This window comes from Micropterus dolomieu, linkage group LG05 (genome assembly GCF_021292245.1).
Source record: "Micropterus dolomieu isolate WLL.071019.BEF.003 ecotype Adirondacks linkage group LG05, ASM2129224v1, whole genome shotgun sequence".
NCBI lineage: Eukaryota > Metazoa > Chordata > Actinopteri > Centrarchiformes > Centrarchidae > Micropterus > Micropterus dolomieu.
In genome coordinates this window covers 29272543-29285311 of record NC_060154.1, presented here as the reverse complement: position 1 = coordinate 29285311, position 12769 = coordinate 29272543, and the positions used below count along the sequence as shown (strand labels likewise).

At 40.8% G+C, this 12769-nt stretch overlaps 3 protein-coding genes across 4 annotated transcripts in view; all 3 read right to left on the bottom strand.

Annotated features, from left to right (window-relative positions):
* tbl1xr1a (tbl1x receptor 1a) overlaps positions 1 to 12769 on the bottom strand; it is a 402448-nt gene that overhangs the window by 225303 nt on the left and 164376 nt on the right. The window lies entirely within an intron of this gene.
* lg05h19orf44 (linkage group 05 C19orf44 homolog) lies at positions 148 to 6909 on the bottom strand. 2 transcript variants are annotated; one of them, XM_046050748.1, is made up of 10 exons: positions 6430 to 6909; positions 6173 to 6346; positions 5913 to 6040; positions 5270 to 5768; positions 3760 to 4081; positions 3047 to 3126; positions 1978 to 2470; positions 1714 to 1803; positions 860 to 1026; positions 148 to 540 (listed from the first exon to the last, which is right to left on the bottom strand). In XM_046050748.1, the coding sequence occupies exons 1-10, from the start codon at positions 6553 to 6555 to the stop codon at positions 451 to 453; spliced, it is 2169 nt and encodes a 722-aa protein (XP_045906704.1). In that variant the 5' UTR covers positions 6556 to 6909; the 3' UTR covers positions 148 to 450. The 2 variants fall into 2 exon arrangements, with proteins under 2 accessions (XP_045906704.1, XP_045906706.1); XM_046050750.1 differs by having other exon boundaries at positions 6439 to 6909.
* LOC123971752 (protein shisa-like-2A) overlaps positions 11621 to 12769 on the bottom strand; it is a 13039-nt gene continuing 11890 nt past the window's right edge. Inside the window, exon 4 of the transcript XR_006825270.1 lies at positions 11621 to 12753. The gene's annotated coding sequence lies outside the window, so the exon portion shown is untranslated. The remainder of the gene's footprint in view (positions 12754 to 12769) is intronic.

Sequence of the window (12769 nt, the reverse complement as noted above, 5' to 3'; positions counted from 1 at the left end):
GAGATATTGAAATGTTGCATGTTTATAGTGGAGTGTAACTGTTTACAGTGAGTTCTTTCAGAACAGAAATGTTGCCAGAGTTCTAGACACTGGATGTCTTCTTTTGGGCTTTCCTTTAACAAATGCATTAAAACAGAATGACAGTCATGAAGGTGTAACACTTTATCATTATTTCTTCTTCAAATCACTCCATGAACTGATACACAGAGGCTTGTAATTGCATAATTTAAACCTTGACACAAGTTTGAATGTACGACATGATTGCACTTTTAAAAAAGCACACAACTCTTAACAGCATGTTTTATGACAGACTAATAACAAATACTATAATTCTTTCTGCAGTAGAAAAATTTAATTCTGTATAAAATGTCTTAATAAGAAGGACATGGTAAATGTCCCTTGCTCCACACATTCTGGGGTTCTGTGATCCACGACATTCAGTACCACCGGTCAGATATGATGGTAGTCTCTCATCTCCTGCAGCACCTCCTGTAAGGCCTCCTCCATTGTCAGTTTGGAAGGCCTGTGCTTGCGAATGTACTGTGAAAAGAGTGTGTGAATTATGTACAGGTTTCACAAAGCCATATCTTAATTGTTTAATGCAATATGGAATTAGGAATGTAAGACTAATTTAAAGGATGACTGGTTTGCGTTCCTTTTACTTGTCGGCCTCATGATACTGATGCATTTTCTACTACACTGAATGATAGACCAATGTTCTTTTACAAATTGGATATTCACTTGAGGCTTTAAACCAGCAATTAAACAGTCATTTCCTTTGTTCCTTTGAGTCCAACTTAGGAAACCACTGATAACTCTACAACAGGTGTGTAACTCTGTGTGTGTGTGTATGCATTACCTCCTTGGTTTCCTCCAGTGTGGTGTATCTATAGTTTGGTGGTTCCAGGCTCTGCACCAGGCTGGAGTGAAGACGTCGGCTGCTTTCGATGTACCGCCTTGTCATGGCAAGTTGCTGTTTCAGCATTTCGTTGAGTGCAAATACAGCTGGATTAAAGTTGCTACGAGCTGAGGGAGGGACATGGGACACGCAGAAAAACCATAGAATCAGTACCATGACTTTAGGGCTCCAAGCACAAAGCATATTCACTGGGTTTAAGGCAAATGCAGTCTTACTTGTGAAGGACTCTGCCACTACTACTACCACTAGTGTGAGATGAAAAGATGTAAATTACTGTCTTCACCAAAACCCCACACCAAAGGCCATACGCAGGGTTTTATAATTACCGAGGGCTGGACACACATAGATGTAAATAGCAAATTATAGAACTTTAAAGTAATGTTTTTTTCCCAAGAATTAAAGGAGAAGATTGATACCATCAGTTACACTGTCATTCTGTGGGAAACACTGCGCTGTGGTATACTGCAGTTTATTTGAAATTGGGTAGGTCAGACTTTTAAATAAATCGGAATCAGTGCATCTCTGCATTTCACCCATAGATGGTGCAACAGATTTAAATGACCCTACCAAAAGCGTATGACTCATTGTGATCATTCTTGTACAAACCCTAATACTCTCTACAAATTATAGCTACCATCTGGATCCAGATTCAGGTTTAACATTTTTTTTATATTTTCAATTATATAACAAATGTAAAAGATTTAGCCTTGGAAAGGAGGAAAGCACTCTGAGAGAGCCTCCTGGTGTTCTATCTGTATTCATGTAGTATTATGTTCTGTTTAATTGGGTCCTACCTTCCACAATTTCTGCACTGAGAGTATGAGCGACCACTGGGGTGGGATCCATGTAGGTCATACCCAATGCAGGACCAAAAGTCGCCATACCTACAGAGAGAGGAGAGCCAGAGATAAGAAAAAGACAACTCTACTGTTCATAATGTCACTGTCAAATTAAGCCCGATAACTTGATGACTACTGTGAAGAAATGCTACAGTGGTAGTGAGGATTGGTGGCCATACCACATCTTAAATATACACACGCCATGTATGGCAGACTAACCGGCAGGCCATGTGTAAGCCACTGGATCAGTCTGAGTCTGTACTGCCGCCTCTTTTAAAGCCTTCCTGGTTGAAGCGCGCCTCCCTGACTGGCGAGATAAGGTTCGGCTGCCATGTGATACAGAGGATCTTGAGTCCCTGCCTCTGTTGAGTGTTTGACTGCCATCTGAAGTCCGTGAGGCGTAGCAGCGACTTGTATCTGAGAAAGTGCTTGAGTAATCATCGTCTGTTCTCCCACAGGACATGTTTGAATCTGAAGCCTCTTCTCTGACCTCCGATAGCACCTCCTCTTCGTCTCCATCCACTTGCACATGCTCTGAAACCTGGCTGGCACTGTAATCTGGTTCTGTCCTGCACTCACTCTCAAAGTCACTTTGGTAGTCCAGCTGGTCCTCCTGCTGCTGCTGCTCTTCCTCTTCTTTCTCCCTCTCCTTAGATCTTGCCAACTGTTGATGTCTGTTCACAGATCCAGGAAGAGGGGAGCTGGCTTCTCTCTGTTTAGGCAGCAGGAAGAAAGCATACATGTTAGTGTAAGCAGCCCCTCGGGATTCTACAAGATCCACAGTAAACAGAGAAAAGGTTCAATTTAAAAATTTAGGTGACATTAAAAAAAGGTTGACATGTTATAGTAAACTTTCCAAATGTTGAACTTGTTGTTATGCATGGATGGTAATGATTATTGCTAACATTGTACTTAGTATTAACAAATTAGAAAAAACATTTTCCGTGGAGTAGAAATCATTGTTTTATTTGACGGCCATGCTGCCCTGGCACGTGGCCTTTGTGCTCTCAAAGAAATGAACACTAAAAGCCTTGCCCCTAAAATGATGAAATTCCAGGCCTGCTCCTGTATGATAAAGTGGGGACATATCATATCAAATGAGGGAGAATTATCTCAATGTGGCCATCTGATCTTTGTGGGCCACTTAAAATCCATATTGGTTTACCACACAAGTGTATTTTCATTTAGTATGGTTATTGGGAATTTACAATAGATTTTTCTTTAAGCTGTATTAGTTTTAATGTAATTCTTTATTTCACCATGCATAATAACTTCTGTCATTACCCACCTCCTTTCCTGGTGTTTCCTCAGTAAATCCAAGGTTAGCAGGGACAAGGTCGTCTAACGTCATCACATTTATCTTGAAGTCTGCAATAATACCAGATCAAAACAGAAATTCATAAATGATAAATGAGTGTATCACCACAGATATTTTGTGTCCTACTACTGTTAATGCATAAGGTATCAAATATACATTAAAAGCATGTGGTGAGCAAAAACTAGAAAATAAATGTTCTTCTAGGCAGCTGTCACAGCAATGCTAATAACACGGTTATATGTTCAAAAGTAATGCATGTCAGAACGTATTATAATACCTGCAGAATTTCTCCCCTGAAAGCATAAAAATGGTGCCTATACATTTAAAAAAAATAAAAAATAAAGCTTGACATAAACTTAAGATGAGCTGCACAGTAACTCTTACATCCTGTTCTGTTAATTCTAATCTACAGAGGGATGATTTATGTACCTTGTTGTCCATCTAGGATGCATAAGATGAGGAGGGAGGAACATGATTAATGAAAAAAACACCATATTTTCTCTCATGTATGCAAAACAATAGGCTAAGCACTTTGGCATCAATAAATCATTATAACAATCGTTTTTACATTGATATACACTGGTATACACAGAGCGGAAGACTTGATTTTACATCCAATTGACCCTACAACACTGAAAGCCATCTTTCCTTATGTATTTGATGCCCTGATGAACTTTTCTCACCTTCAGAAGAAAGTGCACTCAGCTCACTGTGGGGATCTGGAGAGCCAGGCCCAACGGGGAAGAGCTCTGCCAGAGAGAGAACCTCACTGCGGCCTGACATGGACGAGAGGGAGCGCTGTGGAGAGACGCAGGCGGGAGACGGGGATGGGGAGAGCACAGAGGGGCTGAAGCGGGCCTGAGCCTGGCCGGTGAATCGAAAAGGAGAACTGCGGCGAGAAGGAGATGCAGGGGAGCGAGGTGGCGATTTGTTGGAGGAGGATGCGGGAGGGACAGCAGCGAGAGGGGGTGTGGAGTGGACCTTCGGATTGCTTTGGCTCAACATCTGTGAGAGAGGAAAGCACAGTATTGTTTGGAACTGAAATAAATTTGTTTCTGCATGTAGTTAATTAACTTCTTAAGACCTTTTTAAAACCACATTGAGTGCACTGTTTGATGGAGAGCCAGGGACAATATGGCTTAGAATTATTTATTATTTTTTCAGTATTTACCAGCAGTATTTCAATTATTTCTAATGATTCGATTTAATTAAATCAAATGACCACAATAAGCAGCATTAAATGGATGGATGGATTAACCGATGAAGTTCATTTATATTTCTGCTAAGACTTGCCCATCATGGTACAAAGAGCTTCCTAGCCACTATAGCTAGTAGTTGTGACAGTATTTGCTGCATGTCTGATAGTGTTGACTGAAACTCCACAAAACGGACTGGACAGTCTCCTCAGCACAATCAACAGTCCCACTTATAGTTTAGAGGTGTGTAACATCTCCTGACAGCCCGCAATCAGAATCAAAAACACTTAATAATCAACATCTCTACCTACAGCAGGCAAAAGGAAACATTTAAGACATTGGTAAATAAAAGGTAAGCGTTTTCAATACTTTTTCAGGCCTTGAGGAAACTGAATTCAGGGATTCTCAAGACTTTTCAACACCTAGAATATTTGAATATGTATGTGTTCATCCTGCAAACTGTACCCCACTCTCCCTTAAACACCAGTCACATTCTGAAATCTACAGCATAACCAAATGTAATAACAACAACATTACTTGCTAAGATAACCATGTACATTAGATTGTACTCTGCATGACATAATGTACTTATACATGACTTTTCTTTGTTTTGATATTGGCATTATATATCAGCCATCGGCCGCCCTGCTCTTTAAATCTTGGCATCAGCCACTGAAAAATGTATCCGTCGAACTATAGAACATACAGGCAAAAAAGGCTAATTTAGCTGAATGTGTGTTGTGTTTTTTTCTATTTGTGAGCCTAGACATATTTCCATTACTTTGTGATGGAAAGTGAAGTTGTTTCTGAATAAGAGCTTGTTTGACATTGTGTGCATTAGAACATGTACGTATAGAACCACTGACATGTGCGCACAAGTGATGGCCTTAGCCTAACGTGTCCTGAAAATAACAATATGTACCGTGCCTATTTAAGACATGCAGTGACTATGCCATGAGGCTGAAAAAACAGCCCAGGGTTCAAAGCTAAAGAGTACCTTGTCTGCTGATCTTTTGGAAGAGTGTCTCCCTGCTAATAAGAAGCTGTTGTCCATTGAATCCAACGAGTCTCCAAGCAGTTTCCTCATGTCCTCTTCATCACTTTCCAGACTCACACCACTCACTACTCTCACTGACTTAATGTCAGAACCCACCAAAGGGACTACAGCATCAGCAGCTCTGGACCTAGACCGGACACCAACATCTGTGCCTTCTGGAGACCTGGCAACAGCACTATTATTAACAGCTACAGCTACGTTTTTTTTGAGGAAACGATTCCCCCTCAGGCTCTGGTCACTGCTGGACTGTGCTGAGAGTTGCACAGAGGCCTCAAGGGACTGGGCAGCTGGTGGCTGTGAGATTTCCAAGTCTGAGGTTAGATTCTCCGCAGGTACTGGCCCCTGTCTGGCCTGCTTGCGGGTGTGGATGCGGCTCTCAATTTGAGCCAGTCTGCTCAGAGCAGCAGTCTGGGAACCTCGCTGGGAAGATGACACATATCTGACCCGAGGGGGTGAGAGGGAAGAATGAACAGAAAAACACAAGAATTGAGTTTCAGTAAATTCAGTGGAGCAGGTGATAGAAAACTATTCAATCTAAGTGCTCAATATAACATTTGTTTCTCTTACATACACAGAACTGTACCTGGGTTCAGGCACCTGCTGCAGTTGGCTCCTGCTGACAGGTGACTGGCTGCTGTTTTTTGCAGTTGGTGGAGCCTTCTTCAAGAACCTGCTCCCTCCCCCACCCAGAGAGCTCTGAGGTCTGAGATCCTGGCAGAAGAAAACAAGGAGGGCTCAGACAGCATCACAGTCAAACTAGACAGCGTATTGTCAAACTGATCCATTGCATTTATGTTCTGAGCAATACAGCATAAATTAGCAATGCCTTCTAAAGCTGTTTACCTTGGTAATATCCCCCTCTTTTCCCTGGGTCTTCCCAGCAGCAGCAGCAGTGTGCACAGTGTGTGCACCATCCTCAGGAGCTGAGCTGACTGAAGACAGGTCACTCACATCTGAGAAAGGAGTGTGTGCATTTCGGGGAGCAGATCTGGTTTCCACAGACCGACCCACAGCACCCTAAATACAAGGAAGACAGGTTTCTGGGGTCACATGTATTACATCTCAAAAAGTAATGTTGATTGAAACATGTTTAAACTGACCGCATGTACCCGTGTTTTGGCTGTAGACCCCTGCACGGGCTCTGCGTCCCCTCTGCTGTTCCTCTTCGCGGACAGCAGTGCCTGAGCTCGGTCCAGAGCAGAGCTTCGACCGCCCCGTTTCCACATTTTTAAACCGACGCTCTTCCAAATGCTATCTGGCTATTACTTAGCACACTTTGATGTATTAACTTACATGTTTACACGTTATATTAACCGTGGCTAACCAAGTTTCTTTCTGCATTGGAGATGGTAACTTTAGTGTTAGCTAGCTAGAGGATAAAACCATGTGCGCTAGCTAACGTTACCTAACGTTACATACGGCTTACTTCAAAAACAAGTGCCTTTATAACTTTCTAAAATTCCACACCAATTAGGAAACATAAAACGGCACAGAGAGTTTCCAACTTGTGGCTACTCTGTGCATAGCGACCACACGGCGTCCCTTGTCTCCATGGAAGCTTCCTGTAATCTTGCTCTTTTTCTTCTTCATGTGAATTGTCGGCAGTTCAGATGCTTCCAGGCGTATTAGCGTCACTGCCCTCCTCAGGAAGTCACTGTAATGATAATGTTATTGCTTCAACTTTTTATGTGTAGCCCTGTATCGTGTAAGAACTGTAATACTACTTTGACAATCAAGTGGTGGGTCTCAATTTGACACAATATAGATTTAACTGAGTATGACTCCCAAATCTGATAATCTCTTGAATAGAATGCTCCTTTCTATATTATATTTGTTACATTTCAGTAAAACATGTTCCACTGTTTCAAAATTCCCACACACACAAAGGACATTAGGATGCTTTCCAGTAACATATAAGGACTGATTAAACCCACAATGCCCAAGTCTTAACCTGCACATTTTAACAAAAGCTCTTCTGGATCCATAACAATGCCTGACTTTTTTAACCTGAGATTGCAAAGAGTAGTAGCCTAATGTCTCCCCTTGGTCTCATTGTCCCACAGTCTTTGCCATTCCCTTTTTTTCTTTTAGTTCCACTCTTCCCAATGATATATTTATATATGTCTCTAACTTCTTTAGGCTTTATTTTGCTAAACAGTCTGCTACTTTATTTCCTTTCCTCAACTCCAGCATGCCCAGGGCCCAGCAGAACATAACATGCTACCAATCTCTGAAATTCTAAATAATACAGGCAGAATTTCCATCAGGGCAGCTGCAGAGTCAGAGCAGGTTAAGGCTTCACTTATTTTCACATCCTCAATCCACCACAGAGCCCAAAGAATTGCAAGTAGCTCTGTTGTAAAGACAGAACTACTGTTTGTAGTCTCTTGCAGATCCTAAGGTCCAGTTGAGCTATATACACCCCAAAACCTGCTCTCCCACTCTCTGGTTCCCTGGCACCATCTGTAAAAATGTTCAAATATGATCCCTTCACACTGTTCAGTTATTGTTCCATTCTTCTTCTTCTTCTTCTTCTTCTTCTTTTTCTTCTTCTTCTTCTTCTTCTTTTCTTCTTCTCCTTCTCCTCCTTCTTTTCCTCCTTCTTCTTCTTCTTCTTCCTCTCCTTCTCCTCCTCCTCCTTCTTCTTCTTCTCCTTCTTCTTCTTCTTCTTCTCCTTCTCCTTCTTCTTCTTCTTCTTCTTCTTTGCGGTTTTACAGCAGTTTGGCCTCTTAACGTTGCATTACTGCCTCCTTCTGGATATAGTCTTCCTTGTTTCCAATGCACATTTTTAAAAACGTGGAATTAGTCCTGTAACATTAACATAAAATGTCATAAAACCAAATAGTCATGTCCTGCCCTCCATGTCTCCACTATACTTTACACTGCCTCTAATGCTTCTGCTTGCCCTCTTTTCTATAATTGTGTGAGCTTCACTTATGCTTCTACTTTATATTTTCTCTTCTTTTTCTCCTTCTCACGACACTGTTCACAATCACCAGTTGGATGTTTTCAGCTAATCAAAACTGTACTTTCAACAGTGTTCAATTCTCAGTCTGCTTATTGTTAAGTGTAGTCATGCTGTAGGATTTAACAATCAAATGAGTGGTTTTGTTACTGTGCTTAAGCAGTTTCAGATCTACACTTTCTAATAGTCATTCAGGTTTAATAAGCTATACCACATAACAATGACAATAATATATTGAGGTGGACATCAAAGCCTTTCAGGCAACCGTTTAGGCTTATTATTGATTATGATTGATTATTTGGCAATGCAGTGACAACACAGAGTCTGGATTTAAAATGCAAATGCAGCATTTCAGAACAGTGTAACAGCCTGCAGATGAACAACAATGGACAAAACCACCTACTTGCAGCCAGCTGCTGAAGCATGATCAAGTCCAGGCCACCCACAATAAAAACACTCAACTTCATCATTCTCACATACTCATCGTACTATCAGCCTATGAGAAACCACAAGTTTCTTTCTCTTTTCACTTTTCCCATCATCTTTGAACATGCCAGAGCATTAGAGTCAGACATTGCCACTGTGCGAAACACTCAGGGGACCATTTAATGTTGTTTGCATCCTGCAGAGCCGGGTGGTTCACAAGGTGAGCATCTGAGTGCTCTGTGTCTGCACCTCTGTATAAAATCAATGACCTTGTTTTAGCTTTATTTTGCCATCAACAAGCTAAAGGAGCATGTCCCTGCTGTTTGCATCTCTCTCCCAGAGGTTGAGTCACCAGGCAATTCCTTCAACATGTTTTCACCATCCTGCCTTGCCATTGTTCCTGTATTATCCAGAACATCTTGTTCTTGCCTCTTCTTGTGCCAGGAAAGCTCCATCTGCTTCTACAGGGAAAAAACAGGTGAACAAATCAATTACACTGAAGAGACTGTTGTCATTTCTCTTACTTCCAAAATAAGTGGTTCCTGGCCTTTTTAGCTTGTGGCTCCTTATACTGACGCAATGCCTGTGACTCATTGCTGCAACCAAAGAGTGATCCCTTTTGCCTTGTTTTATGTAAATACTTTTAAATAGGTGAAATGATCCGGTAATTTACAGGAAGACAGAAGAATTCAGACCTCTGAATTGATGCCCACGTTTCAGATTTGTTCAGCAGTTCCTTTTCAGCTCTTTCCAACTGCAAACACAACAGTCATTGGGTGCTGTGCTTGCTGACATTTTTTTATGCTGGTTGGCGAAACAGTTGATCAGTCAGAGCTTTGTTTGTGGGATTAAGAATCTGGACATCGTCACTGACCAGTGACACTGGCTCAGATCTGGAGTTGGTCCTTGGGCGCTGCACAGTGGCTGCCCACTGCTCCCTTGATGGATGGGTTAAATGCAGAGAATGAATCTGCTACATGAATGTGTATGTGACAATAAAGTATGCCTTACTTGCAATTGGTAAAGAGCCTACAGCACGGGAGGTGTTGGATTTCCCCCAGTGCTGTCAGACAAAGAATTTACTGTAACACATGCAGCCCACCCCCACCACCCCCACCAAACAGCAAAACTGGTGGCTGTGATTTGATGCTAGCAACACACCCCTGTGTCATTTAATAAAATGGAGACGTATCTGAGACGTGATGAGTGATAGACCTCAAAAACATAACACTTTTATGAGCATAAATTGTTTATCTGCTTTCTCATCCTTATAATCGCCTAACGAACCATCAGATTTATCTCGCGATCACTTGAGGGGAACCACTGGCCTACATGATAGATTTACTCAGAAAACATATTTTTGAATATTATCTCTGTGGCTTGCTTGCCACCCATATAAAGAGCTGCCCCCACCCCAGTGTCATCACAAACAAGCAGCTTGTGCCAGCTCAAAAAATGTTCAGTCAGTTTAATTACAAGTTAGATATGAGCAATAATTCTCCTTTCTGTTTTACACAGTGTGGCAGGACACAGCTCTTAGCAATTAACATAATGTTGTCGCTATAATTGTTGTTTTGGATGCTTCCTATGAGCAACTGGCTGATTGAAATGTGAAAATGTATGCATTTTGGTGGCTGGTGTTAGGAGTGTGATAGCTGGTAAACACAGTGGACCATTAAGCAGCTAAAGAGAGAGACAGACATTTCACTCAGGAGTTGATAGAGACCAAAAACGGAGCATATTGGCCTTACATTCATGATGAATTCCAATATTGCGTGAATGATTAGTATCTTTCTAATGAGCAGGTGGCGCCTTGCATGGCAGCCTCTGCCATCAGCGGATGAATGTGTGTGAATGGGGTGAAGGTGACAAGCAGTGTAAAGCTCTTTGAGTGGTCGGAAGACTAGAAAGGAGCTGGACAAGAACAGTCCATATACCATTTACCATTTCAAGTTTAAAGGTGATAAGTCAAGGTTGTCCACAACTTGTTCCCGCCCAGAAGTGGTAAAAAAAACCTCTGTCATTGCAGGTTGAAATAGGATTTTGCTTGTGGACATTTACTAGTTTTACAGTGTAAATAAAGCCTTAAAGTACTTCTTTCACCAGTGGTATAATATCTTGAAAATTAAATGATTATCCAGTTATTATGAAGTGAACAGAAATAGAACTTTATTGTTGTTCTTGGGCTTGACTGCCTGCCACATACACCAGATGTTAGGAATGAAAGTAACATTAGGGTAAAGAATAACATTCTTAATGCTTGTCGTTAGACTACACTGCCCACTTTTGACAGTGTTGAACTTTCATTACAGTTAAACATATACAGTCTGACAGCCTCCAGATCAAAGCAGATCAACCTGAGCTGCTGCTCTCTGCTTAAAAAATTTAATAAACAACAAATACTGATATTGCCTTTATGCATCACAAATCTCCTCCAACTTGAAATGTGTTCATTAATATTCAAACTTGAGTCACTTGTAAACTGTTTCAAACCATGAATTTGCTGGGAGAAAATTTGGGGATTTGAGGGTGCCATATTAAAATTAGGGAGTGCAGCCTATTTAACTGTAACAGCATTATGTGACACTTGCATAAAGTGAAAAGTCAGTGATAAGTGATTTGATGTCCAGAGAATACATTTAGGATGTTTACCTACTGTGTATGATGGGCTAAAAACATCATGCAACAGAGAATGAATAATTTGAGCAACTCCAACAGCAGCTTTGGTGCCTTGACTAATAAAAAATGCATTACCTAAGGTAAGAGGGAAATCTAATTTAAAGACATTGCTTGAGGTGCAGCAAGATCAAAGTTAAGCATCAAAGCAAGAGAGAGCACACAAGCATGTGTAGTTCATAACTTTAATAACTTCAGAAAATACACATTTATTAGTAGGAGGCACTTGACCTGCCAGATATCTTGCTATAAATATAATGATGGTAAACATAGGGAGGTCCTAAATACTCTCATTAAATTTTAATTAAATTCATTTTTACTATTAAATTAAAATTATTAATAAACACAGACTGACAATATATTCATCTTCTTAAAATAAACAGAGCAGTCATGGTACAAACAATTTACAGCTACAACACGAAGCTATGGTTCACACACCATCAAAGCAAAACACAAATTGTTCTAGGACGTGAGCATCAGATTCACAGCTGGTATGTGAGGCACCCAGGTTGTATCCCTTCTACGTTTACACGTAACAAAGTACAGAATTGTTGAATGCATTTGTGACATGGGTTTCTTCGTTTGGCTTTCACCAATTTTGAAACAATTTGTCCCAAAACATTGGGAAAGTCAAAATCAACATTCTATTAACTAAAACACCTTTGAGCATGTTAATTAATGAGAGAAAAAGCAATTCAGGATAGATTTACACTTTAAAGCAGTATTTAAAGTGTTAAGTCACCTACTGTCAATGGCTGCTGAACGTAGCTGGTATTGCTCCAATTAAAAGAAAACAATGGGGACCATAAAACTACTAGTTGAACTGTTCTCAAATGTGGCTGTGTCTGTGTGTATTTTGGCTGTTTTTGCGACTGCCAGAGACGCCTATAAATAAATGTATTATGGTAAAACACAAACAAACAGCCATTTTGCGGCTCTGGTAGGGAGCCTCATTTCCACTGCATGACACAGCTTTGCCCGACTTGACTCACTTTTGGTACCAGGTACTTTTCTCAATGTTTTTTTCCACTGCAGATTGTACCCCCTCAACGTAGGCGGGAAATTGTCATGACATCATCTTCAACTTTATGCAAACACACACCTGCAACCAAAACAAAGAAACCTCTGCCCTTTATCAGTCGACCAGCCATTTTTTCAAATCTAGTGTCTAGTGAAAAAAAAAAAATTGCAGCCGCTTTCAATTGGTAGCTTTCAATTTAATTTTATTTATATAGCGCCAATTTATAACAGGAGTAATCTCTTAGAACTTTTCATAAAGAGCAGGTCTAGACCGTACTCCATCTAAGCTTAGACATTTTTCGCTGTTCAATCAGTGGTCGCAGTGTTTTAACTCCACCTTTTAGTATCAGCTC

What these genes read in the sequence shown, in the direction of transcription:
- lg05h19orf44 (XM_046050748.1), bottom strand. Translation starts at nt 6,555, where the DNA reads ATGTGGAAACGGGGCGGTCGAAGCTCTGCTCTGGACCGAGCTCAGGCA. An exon ending in AAGAGGGGGATATTACCAAG is followed by an intron (nt 6,041 to 6,172) that starts GTAAACAGCTTT and finishes TTCTTCTGCCAG; the next exon opens with GATCTCAGACCTCAGAGCTC. An exon ending in CAGCAGGTGCCTGAACCCAG is followed by an intron (nt 5,769 to 5,912) that starts GTACAGTTCTGT and finishes CCCTCGGGTCAG; the next exon opens with ATATGTGTCATCTTCCCAGC.